The sequence below is a fragment of the Prenolepis imparis genome, unplaced genomic scaffold (assembly GCF_030444845.1).
Source record: "Prenolepis imparis isolate NDT839.2.m4 unplaced genomic scaffold, iyPreImpa1.0 SCAF_11, whole genome shotgun sequence".
NCBI classification, from domain to species: domain Eukaryota; kingdom Metazoa; phylum Arthropoda; class Insecta; order Hymenoptera; family Formicidae; genus Prenolepis; species Prenolepis imparis.
Genome location: NW_028141169.1, coordinates 9,932,408 through 9,950,970, shown reverse-complemented (window position 1 = coordinate 9,950,970; position 18,563 = coordinate 9,932,408). Strand labels below are relative to the sequence as shown.

General features: G+C 37.5%; 4 protein-coding genes across 9 annotated transcripts; 1 reads left to right on the top strand and 3 right to left on the bottom strand.

Annotated features, from left to right (window-relative positions):
* Positions 1 to 32: 32 nt before the first annotated feature.
* On the bottom strand, positions 33 to 3,826 carry LOC145943145 (ubiquitin-conjugating enzyme E2Q-like protein 1). 2 transcript variants are annotated; one of them, XM_083050556.1, is made up of 4 exons: positions 3,680 to 3,826; positions 2,636 to 2,913; positions 2,012 to 2,428; positions 33 to 1,660 (listed from the first exon to the last, which is right to left on the bottom strand). In XM_083050556.1, exons 2-4 carry the CDS (start codon positions 2,870 to 2,872, stop codon positions 1,532 to 1,534), a joined length of 783 nt encoding a protein of 260 aa, XP_082906682.1. In that variant the 5' UTR covers positions 2,873 to 2,913; positions 3,680 to 3,826; the 3' UTR covers positions 33 to 1,531. The 2 variants fall into 2 exon arrangements, with proteins under 2 accessions (XP_082906682.1, XP_082906684.1); XM_083050558.1 differs by having other exon boundaries at positions 2,636 to 2,908; positions 3,680 to 3,812.
* Positions 3,827 to 4,181: 355 nt separating this feature from the next.
* Positions 4,182 to 7,803, bottom strand: LOC145943144 (transmembrane protein 231-like). 3 transcript variants are annotated; one of them, XM_083050555.1, is made up of 5 exons: positions 5,626 to 5,884; positions 5,376 to 5,539; positions 4,947 to 5,069; positions 4,658 to 4,868; positions 4,182 to 4,588 (listed from the first exon to the last, which is right to left on the bottom strand). In XM_083050555.1, the coding sequence occupies exons 1-5, from the start codon at positions 5,762 to 5,764 to the stop codon at positions 4,326 to 4,328; spliced, it is 900 nt and encodes a 299-aa protein (XP_082906681.1). In that variant the 5' UTR covers positions 5,765 to 5,884; the 3' UTR covers positions 4,182 to 4,325. The 3 variants fall into 3 exon arrangements, with proteins under 3 accessions (XP_082906681.1, XP_082906680.1, XP_082906679.1); XM_083050554.1 differs by lacking the exons at positions 4,182 to 4,588; positions 4,658 to 4,868; positions 4,947 to 5,069; positions 5,626 to 5,884 and adding exons at positions 6,221 to 6,821; positions 7,233 to 7,803 and having other exon boundaries at positions 5,410 to 5,539; XM_083050553.1 differs by lacking the exons at positions 4,182 to 4,588; positions 4,658 to 4,868; positions 4,947 to 5,069; positions 5,376 to 5,539 and adding exons at positions 6,221 to 6,821; positions 7,233 to 7,803 and having other exon boundaries at positions 5,721 to 5,896.
* A 77-nt stretch (positions 7,804 to 7,880) lies between these two features.
* On the top strand, positions 7,881 to 15,210 carry LOC145943140 (uncharacterized). Of its 3 annotated transcripts, none has more exons than XM_083050550.1 (9): positions 7,881 to 8,039; positions 8,372 to 8,697; positions 8,838 to 8,966; positions 9,435 to 9,600; positions 9,733 to 9,911; positions 9,982 to 10,359; positions 10,754 to 10,859; positions 12,025 to 12,143; positions 12,406 to 15,210. In XM_083050550.1, the coding sequence occupies exons 2-9, from the start codon at positions 8,398 to 8,400 to the stop codon at positions 14,650 to 14,652; spliced, it is 3,624 nt and encodes a 1,207-aa protein (XP_082906676.1). In that variant the 5' UTR covers positions 7,881 to 8,039; positions 8,372 to 8,397; the 3' UTR covers positions 14,653 to 15,210. The 3 variants fall into 3 exon arrangements, with proteins under 3 accessions (XP_082906676.1, XP_082906673.1, XP_082906675.1); XM_083050547.1 differs by having other exon boundaries at positions 9,730 to 9,911; XM_083050549.1 differs by having other exon boundaries at positions 7,885 to 8,039; positions 8,376 to 8,697; positions 9,730 to 9,911.
* Positions 15,211 to 15,348: 138 nt separating this feature from the next.
* LOC145943142 (ADP-dependent glucokinase) lies at positions 15,349 to 18,464 on the bottom strand. Its single transcript, XM_083050552.1, has 5 exons — positions 18,020 to 18,464; positions 17,341 to 17,628; positions 17,126 to 17,262; positions 16,541 to 16,989; positions 15,349 to 16,319 (listed from the first exon to the last, which is right to left on the bottom strand). The coding sequence occupies exons 1-5, from the start codon at positions 18,349 to 18,351 to the stop codon at positions 16,077 to 16,079; spliced, it is 1,449 nt and encodes a 482-aa protein (XP_082906678.1). The 5' UTR covers positions 18,352 to 18,464; the 3' UTR covers positions 15,349 to 16,076.
* Between the last annotated feature and the right edge of the window lie 99 nt (positions 18,465 to 18,563).

Genomic DNA, 18,563 nt, shown 5'->3' with positions numbered 1-18,563 from the left:
ATTAAAATGTATAAGCTGTTAACGGAGATAAAAGAAAAAGATTTGCACTGTATTTTCTTGTTTGTTATTTCCTAAATTTCTAAATATGGCATATGATAATTTGACTGATGGAAAAGAAATACAATATGCCTGGTCTCGTCGAACTTTTGTAAGTGTATAGTAAATAGGCCAAAAGTACTGTTAACGTAAACTCCAAAAAGATTAATAACGATTTCTCATATATTTGTAAATATTTTATTTGTATTTAACTTTTGTCTCACTCTTCCTTTCATTTTTACTTTTCAAAATCTTGTACAAATATTATTATTTCTCAGCATCACATTAAAGTCGACTGTTTGGACTTTGGACTGTTGAATTGAGAGTCTTTTGTTATCGAGAATCTAGAGTCTAGAGCTTTGCCATATGATAGTTCTTGCGTTTAAATGGTCGCGCGAACCTTCGCGATTATATGTCAATTTAAAGTTTTGCGAAGAGACATTAATATTTCCAATCACTAATTATATATTTATTTGGCACATACAGGTATATGTCCAACATAATAATTATATATACAAACGTACTTTTGCGATTGATTGGATGGAAAAACCATATCAAAAATCATATGCACTGGATAGTGTATTAAGAGAAGAGAAATATACTTACATTGTGTAATATGTGTAGAAGCTCATAATCAAGATTTCTGTTTCCACGGAAAAAAATTTCACGCACAAGTATCTTTCTTCTTAAATTATTGATACAAATTGGAATTAAACGAAAGCGAAGAAACAAGCAACACTATGTCTACTATTTTCGTTGTTTATATTTACATATTTCATAATTTTCGATTATATATATTATATATATATAATTGGGCACATTTAACAATTCAGTATACATTATTGAGCAATCTTTTTCTCATTTCTTCTATATTTATGTTTAAAGTTGATTGAAACAAAGTACTTTGTTATGAGCTTCTGATATTTTCTTGTGACGATTTGACAAGCGCAGATAACATTATAACAGTTTTATATTCGTCTTAATAACTAATTTGGCGTAGTTGTATAAACACAGGGACTTAAAAAAGTTTTGAAATTTTCAAGAAATTTCTTTCAATCATCTCTTTTCAAAGTTTTATCTTTGACATAAACACAATAAAAAGTATTCTTGCGATTAGAAAAAGAGAAAGAGAGGGAGAGAGAGAAGAGTATTTATTTCCGCTATTATAAATAATAAGCGAAAAATTGAAAGTTTTTTAATACTCTCGGAACTTTTTTTTCAGTTCCTATTTATACAAAAAGTTGAAAAATGCGTGAAAATGAAAAGAAAACTTACGTCTCGTTCATCCGACGAACTCGGTGAATTCCTTTCTGACTGCATGTGTGTATTCGCGATAACGAAATTACACTTGGGTTTCCTGAACGGAACGGAAAGAAATCACTGTCGGCGTTTCCGGGAAATCATAAAGAATCATGTCGGTTCGTGCGCCTCCTTTTAAGCAAGAAACGCGGACCTCTTCCAGCTCTGGATGATAATGTATTTTAACAATATAAGATCAGCCTTCGGCGAGCGGCGGCGTCACCCAGCCGTATTTCTCGTGCGTTTTCACCAGATTCTTGAATGTCTCCTCGGCCAATTGTCGATTGTATTCCTTATTGGGTTTCGACTTCCTCGACACTTGCGCCTGCGATACGAAAATAAAGGCTTTGCATAAATATAAGAAATCTTTTTCTAAGAACTCAAAAATGTATAAAAATATTACAAATGTTTTCTGTTACTGATAAATATTTTTTGCTCGCTTTTTAATCACGAAAAATGAAACGAGATAGAATTTTGCAAAGTTATTAATAAAAAAGATGTTGTCTACAAGAGACTGCATTCCTATTAATTTCCAAATTTAAAAGATGACACGAAAGCCATAAGAAATTTGCATGTGGAGACTATAAATGTACTCATAGTATTCAATTCAGTCAATGTAATCATATACATTATCATAATATATTATGTCTGAAAGGATTAACTATTCGGTGCTCACCTGTCCTTTCACGACACTGGCCGCGAACTGCATAATCATCGACTCAACACTATATGCACAGCACCATCCTCTCGGTGTGAGGAGCTCCATGCAAATAGCACCGCCGTGCATCACGAAGCCCTGCTCTATCCTAGGCGAGATCACTCTCATGAAAGGTGGCGCGAACGGGAACTCCTTCGGGAAGATCACATTCAACAGTATATGAGGTATCTTCAGTTCACGCATGTCGGCCGCCAGTTTGCTGTCCGGATCGATCTTGTGCAATCGGACAGACCACTCGAAGACGTTGTCGTTGACGAGTTCGGCGGTGAAAGCCGAGTCGCCGTGGCGTTGTGCCCTTTGAATCCTGTTGAATTCCTTCATCAGGCGACGTAGACCGACGTCCTTGTCGCTAGCGGTCTTGTATTCGTTATTATCCTATACAAACAAATTTGATTTGAAACATTTAGAATAAGATATGCAAAATTCGAAAGCCAAGAATGATTGTATAGAATCAAGCTAGTTACTTCATCCAGCTATCAAGTTTATCCATTCGAGAAAAGGATCAGCAAACATCAATTTATCAAAATCGCTCGGCAATCTCTTTGGGATCTTTTCACTAAATCAATCAGGAACTCTACGCACCTTTACGGACTTTTTCATCTTGAAGAAACAATTACGATCGACATGAGTGGGATCTGGATTTTCCGGTATCGGAGCGTCCGCTGGAGTGACGATGTCCGGACGATGATGACGACTCAGGAGTCTCCTTGACGGCGAATTGGTCGAGCCGCTGGCTCCTTCCGGCTCCGCGATCTTATCGGAAGATCGGAAGAGCTTCCGGATAGCAGCTACGACCTTCTCCTTCGATTTCGTGGACATGGTTGAAATACCGTGTCGCTACTCCACCGTGTCTCGCTACTCTGCGTTCAAAATATTTTTATTTATAATAAGCATTTAGAACATATAAAATCATGATGATTTCACACTTCATATAGAACATATTGCAAAGAAATTTACATGCAAAAAAAAAGAACTTGGAGGAGAGACTGTTATATAATTCGAATTGTTTAAGGCATGATAATAAGTCAATTTAAATGAAATTCTTGAAGGAAATAGATTAAGTTCACTAATAAAACATATAATGAAAATAACTAAAAAAGAATAACATATAAATAATATCATCTATTATGTAAACATTAGAAAGCTTATCTCGATTAGTTTCTCGAAATCAAATGCACAAATAAATATTGCTATTTGAATATATAACAACATATCTACTGCTCTGCATAAACAATATGTTATAACAATATTTTTTTAACATCTTAAAGATATATATATATCTTTCGAACTCGATAAGAAAATTTATCCCGCCAAATTATTAATTTCGAAATATTTTCGAATGAATAAAATATTGAAAATTAATCTTTACAAAACGTCTCTCTGAAGATATTTTAGATGCTAGAATTCTACGTCGCACAAACTGTTCCCGGCGATAGATCTTGGAAAATTCCTCCCCGCTGTAACAATTCATCTTGTCGATCAGCTTTCTTTTAAGTTATCCAATGATTGCGAAGAAATCCGTCGAAATTTATCAAAGTAAAGGCTCTCGTGAAATTTTTTTACCGATCCAGATGAGCCGAATTTCACCGATTTCCACTGATTCATGCTCTTACATATCAGACTCACCCATTTTGACGTCAATTGTGTATCGCTCACGCCCGATAGACTGCCAGCGTGCGATTATTGTGTTTGCGTACACACGAGAACGGCGAAGATATCACCGCCGGACATGGCGCAGTCTCCACCCTTATCGAGCCGCCAATCGACGCCAGCCACGAGAACACCCGAAGGGCTTGATGTCGGGCCGACGTCAACGATAGATATGCCTGGCGCTACCATCGAGGGTGGAAGTGGTTCCATAGCCGCGGTTCCTTTTATCGATCTAATTTGTATATATGACTAATATAGTTGCGCGCAAGCGGCAAACGCTGTCTTTTTTTTCTCTCATCAAGCCCTTCTGTTTCTCTGATATATACATTTAATTTACTTAAATTTTAAGATATTTATAAAGATTTTATATATGGAAATATTTAACATTATATATATGTATTTAAAAATGTTAAAATTTTAACATTATGCATTCCGACTAAATACTGATTATACTTTGAATTCTTAGAAAAAAAAATACGAATTTTTCAAATGTTATTAAAGTTTAAAAAAAACAAGAACAGACCGGCTTATGTTGCACGAAAAATAACAATCGAATGCACGCAGGACGCAAAGTTATTTACCGCAAGCTGGAATTTACTCCGTTTATTTATTTATTACTTATTTATATATTCGCCCACGGTCTTACGATATACGTGTTCAAGTATCTGTTGGTAAACAGAAACACCAGAATGTGCTTGGCGACGTATGCGAAAACGAGTAGACACGATAGATATTGAATCCATGCCCATTTCAATTCTTCCCACACGCTCGGCTGATAATAAATAAAGTTCTCCGCGTAAAACAATTCACCGATGACAGCCACCGCTTCGTCTTTAGAGAAGCCGCTTCGCCACGTTACTCGTTCGTTTGTGATTCTGGCTGAAACTATCGAGCAAATATATAATTTTATACGTCTTTATGTCAAACGATTTTTTTTCTTTTTAATATACGCACACTTTCGGTTGAAATTGTGCAACAGCAGTTCAGGTAGAGAAAAATCGGACAGTTCTATGCTGTGGTTGTACGTCTCGTAAAGGCCCTCGCTCCGCAGGAGTCCTTTCTGTCGTAACTCCAAATCAGCGAAGAACCGTATCTCTTGAACCTCCAAGTGGCTTAACACCTGATCGAACACACCGATAGATTCTATCGTCGCTTGAATGAGATGCTGTAAAGTAATATTAAAAAGCCCGTCAAATTCGAAGTAAAAAATTTATGAGCAGCGTATATATTCGTGTGAGCCTACCTTTAACTGAAAATTGAAGAACAACAAAAGTCTTAAAGATTTTACTGGTTTGTCCGTGTAAAAATAAGCTTCAAACTTTAACGAATCCTTCTGTCCATCGCCGTTTAAGTCGCTCTCTCGTACCTGCAAACAAATATAAGATTAATATAAATACAGATTAGATATAAATATATATATATATATATATATATATATATATATATATCTAAGCAAATAAATATAAATATAAGTAACTATATATAATGCTGTAATAAAAAAAATAAAGATTATATAAATGCTGCTTCGTATTGGAAGCAAAAATTCAGAATTAAATAACTGCATTTAACGTTAAATGCCGAAGCTAAAGACTGACTAAAATACTTATGCAAGTGAATAATGAAATCTTATATTTCTAACATCGCTCTTCTGGCTTAATAGTAAAGATACAACCTTGATTAATGTACAATGATCTTTGATCTCGTTCTCCTTGTATGTCGTAAAAGTGGAACACACGATGGGCTCCTCGTAAGAATCCACTTCCGCGAGCAGCAGATACTTGTACTCGAAATGCACATCCGGTGTTTCCGCATGCATCCGATTTCTTATCCAGATGCCTGAAATTTTAATATAAATCAAAGATTATTATCGCGCGATTTTTTTTCCAAAAGCGATGACGTGAAAGTGTCGGGACGATTTTTACCCCCGGCATTGTAGATTATAAAAAGAGGCGTGAGCAAGGATAGCACGATGAACGCGAAGACGACGATCGAAGCGCAGGAATATATCCTGCTCTTGTATTTGTAAGTGACGGAGCTCGAAAATATTTCAATCGCTGCCATTATGATGCAACACTTGTCGCCGCGGCAACGTCCACAGATGCGGGAACATAATATAGACGCAGGTGAACGACAGCTGACTACATGTGCGAGGATATATTCTCACCGATGCATTTCCCCTTTTAGAGACCGCGACTTGAAAAGAGAGAATATTTTCTTGTAATAATAAAATATTCGAATTTTAATATAATAATCATGATTATTATATTAATATTATATTAATAATATTATTATGTTGATAATCATGATATAATTAAACTATTGAGAAGATGGCAAGGCGCGTAATAAAATTAGAATTTTATAAGTGCGGATCTTTACAAGTTTTCCAGAATTGGATCAAAGTATTTTTAAGAATTTGTTTCTTGCGAATCCCCGATAAATCAATTATCGTTCTTCCTAGAGAAGAGAAAATAAAAGCATCTATATGTATCATTTCTGAAAGCTTTCTGACATATATACCTCGGAATCCGCGTTTGCGCGCCGGCGTTTAATAGTGATTCGCCACCTGACTGCTGGGTTCGATTGTAAATCGTGATCTTTATTCGAATTCTTCGCTGATTCCGAGGATTTCTCCTCGAGAGATTCTTGAATATATGCCAGCGATTTTCCGTCTACGCCAAAATTTTCGATGTTTTTCGGTTTCGTGAGATCAAGGGAACCTCGTTTCACTCGAAACGGCGATACTATGTATCTCCGGTTCCGTCCAAGGCCAAATTTATGCTGATCTTTCTCGGTGGATGGATTCCACGGCTGCCTCGAGACGTCCTCCTTTTTCGCTCGTGATTTGTCATTTCTTTCGCTCTCAAAAGCAGATTCGCGACGAGAATTATCTCGGGTTGAAATATTGTCCTGGACAACAATGGAGGACGTCGAAGACGTCCTGGAAGAAATGTCAGTCCTCGTGGTAGACGGCACAGAAATGTCCTCCGCGAATAACTGTTTGCTTCGCGAAAAATTCGACGGATTCTTGGATGGCCTCTCGAATTCCCTCAAGTCCGGATGCAGAGCACTGAATCTGCTCAGGATTCCCTGTCTCCTAACCTTTGTTTGACTGTCCAAGCTAAAAACAATATATTTTATAAGAACTCATATAAGATCTGTGTATTAGTTTAATTAAATTAATTTCTTTATTTTATATATTTATTTTTAATAATTAAAATAATATTGAATAAAAATTAGTTTTTATAATAACAATTTAAATAAATTATAGTTCATATATAAACATTATATCCTGTCAAAACAAATCGATCAAATTTCGATATTTAAACTTGTTATAACCAAAAATCAAATGGCCCTCAGAACATATAATTCTTAGAAATTATTATATTATTATATTTTATAGAAATATTAATATAAATATACACGTCAGCCATATGATGCTCAAGTGCAGAATAAAGATATGATATGTCGGAGATAAAAAATATTCAAATTACGCGAAATGAATCGGTTATTTTCCAACCTTAAATCTTACTTTCTATTTGTATCAGAACGCAGAACTTTATTCGTCGCGGAATCGTATGCAGTTGTATCAATCCTCGTCGAGGCGAGACACCTTCTTCGCGTGATGACATTCGCGGTAGAAGGATTGCCGCCAAACGTGGACAAGGACGACGATTGCGAGACGTCATCCGGCGTCGTCGACGCGTCGCCGGATCTGCGTCGATCAGCTGATTGTGACAGATGAGCTGGGATGGCGAAAAGCGCGAGCGGCACCCGCTTGACGACGAGCTTCTCGACGATGTAATCGTACTCCTCGGGATCGTATCCGACCATCTCCTTCGAGTTTGACTCGTCGCGTCTGAAGCAGCAGAACAACGTCTTGAAACGCTTCGCTATTCCTCTCGCTCCGCCGTCTTTTCGTTCCTCGTCCTCTTCGACGGTAGAATCCGCGCAATTCTCGGACATTTCGCTTTGAAACTTTCGCGCGGCTTTTATACCCTCAATTTCACTCGAGCTACCGGAAACCGGAAACTCATTGGTCTTTTGCGGTTGAAACGATATGCATTTTTTTTTTTAACTATAATGGCGCATTTACAATGCGCGAGAGTTGTTGGATGCCTGGAGTTTTCCCATCTAGATAGATTGCATCGTTCGTGGTTCGTGCGAGGCGACGCCATCATCACGTTATCTTCGTATCCGCTACACATCCTGATTCATCCGTCAAGTATTGCGGTATGTTGAGTGCCATCGCTATTTTTTAGCGATTGTTGACACGCCGAGAATTTCAACGAATTGTACGTCATCTGGAATTTGACAGATTGGGAACTTCTCGACCGAGGTGAGCAACGTGATAACATTTCCAATGATGTACTGATGGATGAATGCCGACTCGTCTCGACGAGAGAATAACAATGGCTGCAATAGATACCGCGTGTTTTCACGTTTGACGCCTGTCGCGAAAGCTCCGATTTATGATTTCAGGAATAAAGTCGTGAAAAAAAATAATTTATAAAATCGAGCTTAACGAAATCACGTGTCTTGACTTATTACATGGACTTGGCTCATTCTTGTACCAAACTCATTAATTTTCATTTGATAAACAAAATATATTAAATCCTTAATTTTTAAGACACGTAACAAATATCGTAATAAATGATCAATTTATATTAGACAGAACTTGGAAGCTACCACTAGGTATGGAGTCGGAATCCAGGCGCAAGGGTCCTAGGAGCCCCAGCGCAGACTCGGATGATTCCTCGCATGCCAGAAGAAGGAGGAAGTACGATCGATCGCCGTCTCCGAGACGAAGTAGATATCGCAGATCGCGATCTAGGGACAGAAGATCTCGTTCGAGTTCCAGAGACAGAAGACGGAAGGAAGCCAGCAGATCGCAGGACAACTGGAAACAACAACCTCCGCCACCTCAATCCCAGAGTGCTGTACCGAATCCAAGCAATTCTACCGGTTATGTTTCAGCAGTACATAATCAATACCAGGTATAAATAGCTTTATAGATTGCTTGACTTATATATAAACAGTAGTGAGATATGAAATTTACATCTTGTTAATGTATTTATATTTATTGATTTTATATTTTATATCATGTGTACTTACTGCTTTATATTATTTTTTGCAGGCACCTCCACCAAACACAAGTCAGCCACCACCACCTATATCTGCTTACAATCAGGGATATAACAACTATGGTTACAACTATGGCACAGGTTATGACTACAGTTATCAGCAGCCTGCTGGCTATCGAAGTGTAAGTTTTATTTGAAAAAAGATAAATGCAATTGGTGTCTTAGTTTTATTTAGGGGGAGGAGTAATTACATATGGTGTGTTGAAACAATATAAATATTGTAGATGCGTATGCAAATATTCAGGCAAAGCATGTATTCTTATGAATTCTAAAAATTATGCACACATTTGCAAAACATTTCAAAAATCGTGCTACCGATTATGATTTATATTCGGTAGCGTTCTTATCCGTTTGGAATGTTATATAATTATATTTCCCTGCACTATGACTGTGAATTCCTCAGTAAGTATGATATCCGCGTTATTTATTTTATTTATACCAACCTTGGAAATCTATAATATTGACCAGATCGTTACTTGAAGACCATGTATTAGCCAAAGTCCTCATTTGAGTACCACTCAATAAAGGTAAGGGTCGATGAGAGTGTTGTTGAACGACTCGAGATTGGTTAGTCGTATTTATTCTGTTAGGATTATCCACCACCCAACTGGCAGGGAAGTCAAGTGTCGTATAACAATCAGCAAGCACCACCGCCTCCATCATTGACATCTCAACAAGAATCATCGAGGCCGATTGACAGCGGTTCTTCCGGTTTAGTGACATCTTTAACAAGACCTGAGGATGTCAAAAAAGAAGGTGTGCAACAATGATTTCATTATATAATCTATGTTCATTCGATGAATCTCCAATCTCTGCATGTTTGATAATGAAAGAATCGATATCTCTTTACGCAATCTTTAAACTTTCTTTAAATTGAATATTTAGCAGCAATCGCAGCTGAAGTAAAACAACAGAAAGCGACATTGACTAAACAACGAGAAGAATATGTTCTAAAATCTGCTACTCTGCAACGTGAACTGGAAATTCTGCGTCAACAGTGCGACGAGATAGGCAAGGAGGGTGGACGCGAAAATAACCGAATTATAAAAGAAAATCAAAAATTGCAGGTAAATAATGTGTATATGAATTTGTTGGTATATTTTTGTGGCTAATATTAATCTGAGTTAAATGTTACAGGTCGAGATACAAAATAAAATGAAATCTATTCACAATGTCATCGATATGCTCACTGGCATCATCGGTGACGAAGTTACAGTGGATGACCTGAAGAGCAAGTTTAAGTTAGAATTAAGTAAACGTTCGAGAAGCCCGAAAGAAGATTTTCCGAAAGGAAAGTCTCCTTCACCTGATAGAACGTCGGCTTCCGATACAGATAAGGAGTCCAAAGCGGAAAGAGATATTAGGGAGAGAAGATCATCGGAGGATAAGCCAATGTACAATTTTGTTCACTACGATCCCGAAATGCATTGGTGTAAAGTCTGCGATATCTTTCCTAAGACAGCAAAGGAATATTTAAATCATCTACATAGCAATGAACACAAAGAAGCTTGTTTAGTAAGTAATATTTTCTAGCAATACAAAGATGTCGTAAAATAGAATCAATTCTGAAATAATTAAATGTTGGAGAAAATAAATTTAGAGATTCTTTTATGAATAATACTTGTTGCTAGAACAGGTAGAAGAAAAAAAATATATACATATTTCTTTTTATGTAATGAAAAAACAAATGGATTTAATTAAGACTGTGTATATTTGTAGTTCAAACTATATTTGTAAACTGGATGATATATTACACAGTAATGATCACAACAAGCAGGTACTTGGTACATACCGTAATTTTTTATGTACCATATATATCAATAATTATAAAAGAAAAGAACCAGTACCGAGTTTCTCGCATCTGATGTCACGCTCGTTTTTACTATTTATATTCTATTCTATATAATAGGAACGCAAGATTGTTGATATGCCATGGCATGAGCGAAATGCTGAAGGAACAGAGAAAGAAGTACCCTATTATCCCGGACTGCCGACGAAAAGAACACCTATTAAAGGTAAGATCAATTACAGTGGATAATTACTAATAGAAAATAATTCCGTAGCTTGTGCACAGAATAACTGTGGTGTTCGGTATGTATTGAAGAGGTCAACATTCATGAGTTGCTTGAAAATTTGTTCGCCCTAAGTAAGTTAGAATTCATTCGCGATATCATCCAACATGTAATGCTGTCGAAACATTAAAATCAATAGTTTTAACTTGTATTATGCAACATGTGTGAAAGATATATCGTGTAAGTCTATCGGTATTATTGGCAGCAAATTTTCTAGCAACGTCGCAAACACCACAGCCATGGAATTTAGCTGGATTCAAGAAGCACATTTTCCGAGCAACTTTCAATCAATGTCACTTTTTCGTGTCATCACATGTTTCTTACAATTTTATTTTTGCATATATGTATTTTACACAATTTAGGTATGTTGACAACTATCTTCAGGACTAGATCTTTATATATCAAGATTTTATAGTGTAGTGTTGTATTACTCAACAAAGAGTAATGATATATAAGATAATATATAATATATAAATAATTTTGTGTTGTTTATAACTGAGATGTATGTACACAATATGTGTAAGTTTTGGTGAAGTTATACAAAAAAAGAACTATTATTATATTGAAAATGTGTATTTTTTTCAATATTATATTAATTTATTTATACAACAAATTGTATCAACTATTTGTAAAATATACTGCAAAATCTCTTTTGCTTTATAAACTATATCAGTATACAGTTATATAATTTTAAAAAGTGTATTATTCAACAGTAAAGAAGATTTAAATCTTGAGAATTAGATTGAAAACAATTGTTGCAGTATATTCATATAAAAATATAATGTACATATATATTTACTTATTGTTAGCTATATATACTTATATGCATTATTATTTGTATCATGTAGATAATACTTTTATGAGAGAAATAAAATTGATTTTTTTCTCCCTACCTTCTGTTTTTCCACAGATCATCGTGGGATTACGCAAGAAAAAAATTTAATATAATCTGTATCTTTTATGCTCAAACACATCTTTTAATATATTATTTTTGTTTCCAGTGACATGAATGTTTCGTGGCAGAATATAAGGTCATTCTTTATGAACTTACAATGCTTACCTGTTTCAAAGCTTGAATAATGCTAACTGCAGGAATATTTGATTATAGGGCTACAATTCTTCAGCGCATCGACAGCTTGGTATTGCAAACTCTGCGAATCCTGGATAGGAGATCTTCATTGTGCCAGTCTACACCTGAAGTCTAAACGTCACTCTGAAAACTTCTCTGTAAGTAATCTAAACATGTAATGTTTGAACAATATAATATTAAGAATTAGTGTGTGTGTATGTGTGTGTGTAAAAGATCATTACTTGCAACATAAAGTTAAAAACAAAATTCTAATTATAAATTATACTTTCGAAATAACTTCTATAATCAAAATAATCTAAAAAAGTTAATAACTTAAAATCTAATAAAAAGTTGATAGACTTGCATTACTCCGATATAATTGATACAACAATTATTTTAACTGAGTAATGTACTGTTTAGCGTTTCGTGGAGCAAAACCCACATTGGGAAACGGATTGGATGGCTGATCGAGAAAAGGCGTTTTCCGAGGAAAAGCATAAGCAAATACAATTGGAATTGCAAAAGCAGAAAGACGATGATCCACCGGCAAAGTCGAAGAAGTCTAAGAAGAACAAGAAAAAGTCGAAGAAAGCCAAGAAACGCAGAAACAGAAGCAGTGCTAGTGATACGTCTAGCGAGTCCGAGAACTCCGATACCGAATCTGATCAGGATACCACCAAGAGTATACGTGTGGCGATGCGAAACAAGATGAAGGCCTCGACACAGGCGATTCTTAATGAGGAAATAGATTATCAACGTATAAAGCTGAAGGGGCACAATTGGTCGAAGGCGCCGCAGATGAATCAATCACCCCTGCCCGAGCAACATCCATCGGAGGCGGATGACAGACAGCTTCTGAATTCGATCAGGGATAAATTGAAGGCCAAGCAGGAAGAAGAGATGAAGAGTCGCAAAATAAATGAGAAGACGATGGAAGAAGAGGAGGAAGACTTACAGCAAGAGAGCTATTCGAAGAAATCGGAGGACTTGGAGGCTTGGGGACCGAAGGAACCGCCTAAATCATTCTGGATAAAGAAGGAAGAGGAGAAGCAATCGCAGCTGCCAATCACGAACAAACCGATCGAGCTGCCAAAACCGGAGGAGATGCCGAAGCCGCATATGGGATTCTGGACGAAGCAACAGGTAAACATGACAGTGAAACCGCCTGAAAGTAAATCAATGGACAAAGACGACGAGAGGGATCGCGACAGAGATCGCTATAAGGACGATCGAGATCGCAAGTACAGCAGCAGATACGAGAGAAGAAGCCGACGGGACAGGGATCGCGATAGGGACAGAGAAAGGGATCGGGATCGCGATTACTACGACGATCGTCGAAAGAGAGATAGAGACAGGGATAGCAACGATTCTCCGAGACGTGACAGAAATTGGCGCGATAACAGTCCAAAGAGGAATTATGATAAATACGGCAAGGACAGACGAGGGGATGACAACTCATCAAATGACGAGTCAAAGTTCGAAAAGAAATCGAGCGACTCCAAGTCGAAGAAAGGCAACGTTTTGAGTAAGAAGTCCGCACCGCAGGTGGCGGCCAAGGGCAAGTTACCCTTCATCGGCAGATTACCCCTGTTCAAGAAGAAGGCCGAGGACCCCAAGTTACCGGAGAAAGACATAACTCCGTTGCCCTATCAACAGAGCAAGTTCGAGGACACGCCGAAGGTACCCAATGAGATCATCAATCCACCGGGTGTCGTGCATATCACTAAGCTAGCCACTCCGCTGAACTTGAATAATAACGGCAATGCGCCGGTTTCATTGACAAGCAAGACTGTTAAGCAGCCTATGAAGATCTTAGTGGCACCTCCGCCGCCCGTCTTAAACGAGAACAAACCCACGCCACAAGTGGTCGACATGGAGATAGACGACCAGGCCGAGGAGACGGTTATAGAAGAACAGCCGATAGTGGAACAGCAGCAGAAGCAACAGCAAACGTCTAGCGTGTCGAAATTGCCGCTACCCCCGCATCCACCACCGGCACTGAATAGACCACCGCCCAGCTTTACGCCGAGTCAACAACAGCAGTCGGCCGTGCATAGTAGACCGCCGCCGACACCGACACCGAGTGCAACGCCGCAGTTTACACCGAATCGACCGCCTCCGCCGTTCATGTCGAATCCACCGCCATTCGTTCAGACGCCACCGAGGTTCCCTCCTCGTCAGGCCGTACCGCCGCCTGCTGCCTTCATGACGACGCAGCCGCCACCGATACCGAGCACAGGTTTCGTGCAAAACCATCCGCAGAATCCGCCTCCACCGCCGCCTCCATTACCATCAACAATGGATTCGAGCGTCGCGGTTACTTCATCGCAATCCGACGTATCTGACATACCAGAGCCGTCCGAGAAACGTCCAGCTGATCCGAGCATTCCGCTGCCGGATGATCTGCAGGAGGCTCTGAACATAATCTTCCCTAAAGAGGAGACAACGGAGACCAAACAACAACAGCAGCAGCAGCAGAATCAACAGGAATCCAGTCTCATGTATTCATCGATGTACAGCATGTTGGGTTGCGTAGGATATGGACCTGAATATATGGATCAACCACCACCTGAAATTATGCAGGAGACAGAGGCAGAGGCGGATACTCAACCCGGACCCGATGATCTTCGCATGTTGGGCATCGACGAAGGAGATACGATCCTGTAAATCGCACTTGCAAAGATTTCTATATTGGTTGTAGAAAATATTGATTTCCCGAGATTTGTATTCAAACTCTCTTAATGAGAGTTCTCTTCAAATAACTTGAAACATTAAGATTTCCTACTCCGCACTAGAAAGGGTAGGTCCGTTTAGCGTTGATTCGTCATTTTTCGCTCATCTCGACAATATCATGTGATAAGTACTTCATTAGTAATTATCAATTACGTAACTATCTTAATAAAACGAATATGTGATAAAAAAATGAAGAAAAAAAAGAAAGAAACAGCAACAATAAATGGTCCTGAAATACTGTGAGTATATAAATGATGCGCACGGTCTGTAAAGATTACTTAACGATATATGCAGTAAAACTTACAAATATTGTCCATTAGATAGTAATATGTAATATGTTATCTCGTTCATATCTTGTAATTTTTTTCCGTCTCAATATGTTTTCAAGTTTTTTTTTTGTATTCGTGACACATCGTATAATTAATGTTAATATCAGTGAACATTAGCAACAATTAACATATAATGCTATTTTAATTTTAAACTGTGTATTAATAAAATGTATTACAAAAAACACTCGTTGAAAATCTGCAAGTAATCTGGACAATCTAGCGTTAATCGAATGTTATCAATTATGTACATCAGAGGACGAAAAGTGTAATATTAATAAAAAGAACATATAAATGTCACACAATCGTGTATGTAATGTATATTAAATATTCTTTGATATTGCAAATTGGTAACTTTCAGGTTTGCGCCATATATATATATATATAATACAATTTTAAATGTAAAACAATCATTGGTACGTCAATTGAGATTTTTTTATAAGATTCGTATAACGAATTGACCGCACTATATTGCATTAAAGGCTATTACATACGAAGATACATTATAAATATAATACATGTCCACATGTGCTATTAAATTATTAAATATCTATTTCTATTTCGAATTTTCAGTACTTTCAAAAATTTCGATAAATTTTCACGATCGTCTTATTTAATTACATTTTTATGAAAACATTTAATCTACCACAACGCACTGCGATTAGCTTATATAATATTGAACAGTAGTGGAATATATTATATAAACTTTCTTTCGATTAAAATTAATTTACAAATGCGAGAGTAACAATATAATGTTCATAGACATTGACATTAGTACCAAAATCGTTGTCAATCGTAATAGGCAGAATATTAGAATACGATAAAATGCATACAAGTGCATAGAATTAAATAGTGCTTTATATCTTTCAATATAATGTGTAACAAAGTCTGTGTATGTGTGTCCAGTCTCTAATTTCCAGTCGAGTGGAATGTAAAAACTAGTGTGGAATGAGCGAATTAGGATTTTGATCGAAAGGAGGAATATGATTCGTAATACGATATACTTAAACGATCATGTTGTATCGATGGATTTCAGATCTGAAGTACTAGGCCCGCGCTGGAAATATTGTCCCCGCCACCAGCCGTCTGACTAGCTTGCGTGCAAACCAATACGGGTGCGACGCATACTTGAATAGGAATATTCTCCTGCTCCGTTTTCAGTATCTCGTCCCAACAAGACACCGGTTTGTCGACGTTCAATGGTATTCGCGTACCATCAACGATGGACGTCGAGAAACTATCGTCCATGATCAGCGTCGCTTTCTTCACATCAACCTGTACGAAGATGAAAGCATTTCAAAATCATATGACACAGAATAATCCTAATATAACACGGTATACTTTAACATACTTTAAATAGTATAAATGCTATAAATATTTAATAACAATTTTTATTATTTTTGTGAGAGAGATTCAGACGAATATTAGATATATTTACAAATAATTTTTATAAATTACTCATTTCACTTCGTATTCATATGAATCCCGATACTTACGTTACTTGACGCACATACATGTCTATGTGCAGTTAGCGACGCTTTGGCCGCAGCAGCCATCGTATATTTCCAGATGGAATTTTTGACAGTGAATATAGCTTGATACGCTAGCGTGTGCACATGGATCCTCGTGAGCTCCCTAGCGTCCGCGATCGACTTGCCTCTCAAGCGTATGAGCTTGAATAACGTTCTCATCTGATCCAACACCGTCGCGACTCGCGGGGTCGAGTCCGCGACCAGCGAAATATTGCCATAATACATAGTATTGTACAGATTTGCTATCTCCTGCTCGTTCATCCCTAAGCTATCGGCGAACGGAACCACCAGATCACACAGCTCGAAGAGCAATTTATCCTCGGCGAATGAAGCCATCTCAAAGTGGATTCTGGTAGAACTCGGCCGTTCCAACATTTGTTTCTTCACGTTCAGCAGCAGATTCTTCCGTTTATCTGTAAAGTACGCGATTTATAAATTACGGATGCATAAACTGAAAGTCATCCAAAGTTGCAAGACATGGATCAAGAAATAAAAAGTATCTTGTACTTTTGTGAGCAGAAAAGAAATTTTGACGATAGAAAAAATTACCTTTTTGAAATGGATAATTGTCCATCATTTGGAGGCCACTGATTACTAATAAATCGGGATCATAGGTCCCCAGGACTTGATCAAAGGCATTGAATGAGCTGATCATTGGATTAATCAAGTCGTTGTGTACGATATATCTAAGAAAAAAGGTACATTAAAAAATAGAATATGTTATTCTGCAATTCACTCAATTTTATATATTCATCCGTACATACCTGTTTGCTCTCGCACTAGAATAAGGACCCCACACCTCACCGTGCTTATATTCCAAGATTAGGTGAATGTCGTCGCGCTTCACCTCGCCGCCTACGACATTTATCATCTGTGGAATCATCTGATGTAAGGACCTGGTCAGCTCAGCAGCGAGAGTCACGTCGCATCCCTCTCGTGAGAATCGCATCGCCATAATTGCTGCATTTCCTCCGATTGTCGAATACGACGAAGGAAAGGAACGCGCCTTCGACACCAGCTCGTCGAATAGAGTTCTGTTCGCCATGTAGCGCCTATGAAAGAAAGTTATCGTCATCTTCAACAAGGTAGATTTATCAAGGACTACAATAGTATGCGATATATGATGTACAATGATTTATAATGGAACATATCTCTTGATTATTGTCCTTTGATTTCAAATACTTGAAAATACTAATGAATGAGTATAAAATAAGCTTCGATTGATTCTATTCAATCAATTGCCCTTGCGGTCCACATTTTTTCTCTGATTAATTGCAATTAATTTATATATTTATAGATATACATGATTGATATACTTTAAATAATATCGACATATTCCACTAATTAATAAACTCGATTATTAAATGTATGTGCCATTTTAATATGCTTATATATATATTTTTATAGAATATTTTGGATGTGAAAATGACTCCTAGGACTTACTCGGCAGCGGCTCCATAGCGAAAGTAATAAGCGAAGCTCTTGAGCAATTCGAGCTCGGTGTTGATCTCGTCGAAGTGTTCAGGCCGACCGATCTCGTCCGAGTACTTGAGCAGGTGTTTCGCGTCGATGAAGACGTCGGTGCACACGCCATAACCTACGGCAACTTTCGGTCTTCTAGTGATGACGTGTTTGTTTTCGAGTCTCTCGAGACCGTGCAACAGGGTTAGCAGTCGTTTCTGCAAGACGTTCTCACTGTTACGATAATAGATCGCCGCGAGTACGATCAGCACGGTGAAAAGAGTCCCGAATCTTAACCCCCTCTTGTACCCCATTTTGAATACGAAATGTCACACGCGCACATCGACAGTTCGCGCACAACTGATCAATTGACACCTGACACTGACCACTGACCATGCACAATTGACCACGATGTATGCGTATATATATTGCGCAATTCACGAGAGATAACCAACAAAATATAAATATAAAAAAATATATATAAATATAATAAATAATAATATATAAATAATAACTATTATTGTTA

Bases quoted from the DNA above. Each gene is read 5' to 3' on its own strand.
- LOC145943145 (XM_083050556.1), bottom strand. From the start codon at position 2,872: ATGTCCACGAAATCGAAGGAGAAGGTCGTAGCTGCTATCCGGAAGCTC. The intron at 2,429-2,635 runs GTGCGTAGAGTT...TTGTTTGTATAG, and splicing joins AGATGAAAAAGTCCGTAAAG to GATAATAACGAATACAAGAC. The intron at 1,661-2,011 runs GTGAGCACCGAA...TTCGTATCGCAG, and splicing joins CCAGTGTCGTGAAAGGACAG to GCGCAAGTGTCGAGGAAGTC.
- LOC145943144 (XM_083050553.1), bottom strand. From the start codon at position 7,666: ATGTCCGAGAATTGCGCGGATTCTACCGTCGAAGAGGACGAGGAACGA. The intron at 6,822-7,232 runs GTAAGATTTAAG...TATTGTTTTTAG, and splicing joins CGTTCTGATACAAATAGAAA to CTTGGACAGTCAAACAAAGG. The intron at 5,897-6,220 runs GTATATATGTCA...TCTCTTTTCAAG, and splicing joins GCGCAAACGCGGATTCCGAG to TCGCGGTCTCTAAAAGGGGA.
- LOC145943140 (XM_083050547.1), top strand. From the start codon at position 8,398: ATGGAGTCGGAATCCAGGCGCAAGGGTCCTAGGAGCCCCAGCGCAGAC. The intron at 10,360-10,753 runs GTAAGTAATATT...TCTATATAATAG, and splicing joins AACACAAAGAAGCTTGTTTA to GAACGCAAGATTGTTGATAT. The intron at 12,144-12,405 runs GTAAGTAATCTA...TGTACTGTTTAG, and splicing joins GTCACTCTGAAAACTTCTCT to CGTTTCGTGGAGCAAAACCC.
- LOC145943142 (XM_083050552.1), bottom strand. From the start codon at position 18,351: ATGGGGTACAAGAGGGGGTTAAGATTCGGGACTCTTTTCACCGTGCTG. The intron at 17,629-18,019 runs GTAAGTCCTAGG...TTTCTTTCATAG, and splicing joins CGCTATGGAGCCGCTGCCGA to GCGCTACATGGCGAACAGAA. The intron at 16,990-17,125 runs GTAATTTTTTCT...CGTACTTTACAG, and splicing joins CAATTATCCATTTCAAAAAG to ATAAACGGAAGAATCTGCTG.